Source organism: Lactuca saligna, chromosome 5 (genome assembly GCF_052625555.1).
Source record: "Lactuca saligna cultivar CGN05327 chromosome 5, ASM5262555v1, whole genome shotgun sequence".
Taxonomy (NCBI): Eukaryota; Viridiplantae; Streptophyta; class Magnoliopsida; order Asterales; family Asteraceae; genus Lactuca; species Lactuca saligna.
In genome coordinates, this window is record NC_136421.1 from 71,124,780 (window position 1) to 71,126,229 (window position 1,450).

Here is a 1,450-nt window from a genome sequence, read left to right on the forward strand (position 1 = left end):
ATGGAAACTATTGATTTCCTCATTAATTCCGGATTCTCTTGATTTGTTTCCAAAGAAACCAATGACAGCCAACCCTAAAAAGGAAACCCAACATCTCATTTTCTATATAAACGACTCTCCTCTTTGAAGGGAGATACCTTTTAGCCCTCGTTTTTCTTCATATGAATTCCTAATTATGTAGTAATTTGGCTTACGTTTTCTGTGCCTAGAATCGTAAGTGTCCCCTTGCGATTATCCTAGGCTAAATTTCTTGTAACCCGAACATAGGGTAGAAATATAAGTTCAGAAAGTGTTTGCACGATCCAAGGGGTATCCAGATATCCACTATAAACCCTACCCAATTTCTAACAATCGAACTAATATCTTATGTTTCTAGAAATATCAGTTCGGAAAGTGTTTGCAAGATGACCACAAAGTTCGTAGAACTGGAGAAGTTTGAAGGCGTCAATTTCAGGCGTTGGAAGAACAGGATGCATTTCATGCTGACCAATCTAAAGGCAGCATACGTGCTGACTACTCCAAGACCACCTGAACGGAGGAAGATGTTGATGAGACACTTGAAGAGACCAGGTAGAGGCAAAAGTGGGACAACAACGACTACATCTGCAAAAGTCACATCTTTAATGGTATGTCTAATGCTCTATTTGATATCCATGGTGATGCTTTAACTGCTAAGGAATTGTGGGACACCCTTGATTTGAAATACATCATTAAGGATGCTTCTACCAAGAAGTTTCTGGTTAGTGACTTTAATAACTTTAATATGGTTGATTCAAGGTATGTCACTAAACAATACAATGAACTCCTTGGTATTTATGGTCAATTTAAACTGCACAATATGAAAATGGATGAATCCATTGCTATATCAACTGTAATTAACAAGCTTCCACCATCATGGAAGGATTTCAAACATAACCTAAAAAATCAAAAGGAGGAATTGTCATTTGTTCAACTTACTAGTCCTATTTGTATTGAAGAGTCTCTTCGTACGAATGAATTGACAAATCTAATAAAACCAAAGGGAAAGTTGAATCTAGACAACCCTCTATTCATATGGTGGAAAATAAAGCTAGGAACCCGAACGATAAGGGACATGGAAAACGTAAGCAGGAACATGTCCCAAATAACTCCAACAAAAAGAACAAATTGGTTTGTTGGAGGTGCAATAGGGCGGGGTATTGCAAGCGTGATTGTCGTGTGAACTTAGGCAACAATAATAACAATAATGATGCTGAAAATAGTTGAGCCAATGGAAGTGTGAATGGGTCTTCAAGACAGGTTAAAAGAGGTTAGTTTTGACTAACTTTGATAATTCTAGTCAAAATTATGTTTATTATATTTCACTTATTCCTGAATCGTTCTATCTACAGAATGATGATGTTGCTTGGTGGATCGAATTCGGGGTAACGAACCATGTATGAAAGGATAAACAGTTGTTTGGAACATTAAC

The 1,450-nt window shown here is 37.0% G+C and overlaps 1 protein-coding gene across 1 annotated transcript; it reads left to right on the forward strand.

Annotated features, from left to right (window-relative positions):
- Positions 1 to 404: 404 nt before the first annotated feature.
- On the forward strand, positions 405 to 1,201 carry LOC145045411 (uncharacterized). The gene is made up of 2 exons (XM_078993741.1): positions 405 to 626; positions 677 to 1,201. Exons 1-2 carry the CDS (start codon positions 405 to 407, stop codon positions 1,199 to 1,201), a joined length of 747 nt encoding a protein of 248 aa, XP_078849867.1.
- The last annotated feature ends 249 nt before the right edge of the window (positions 1,202 to 1,450 follow it).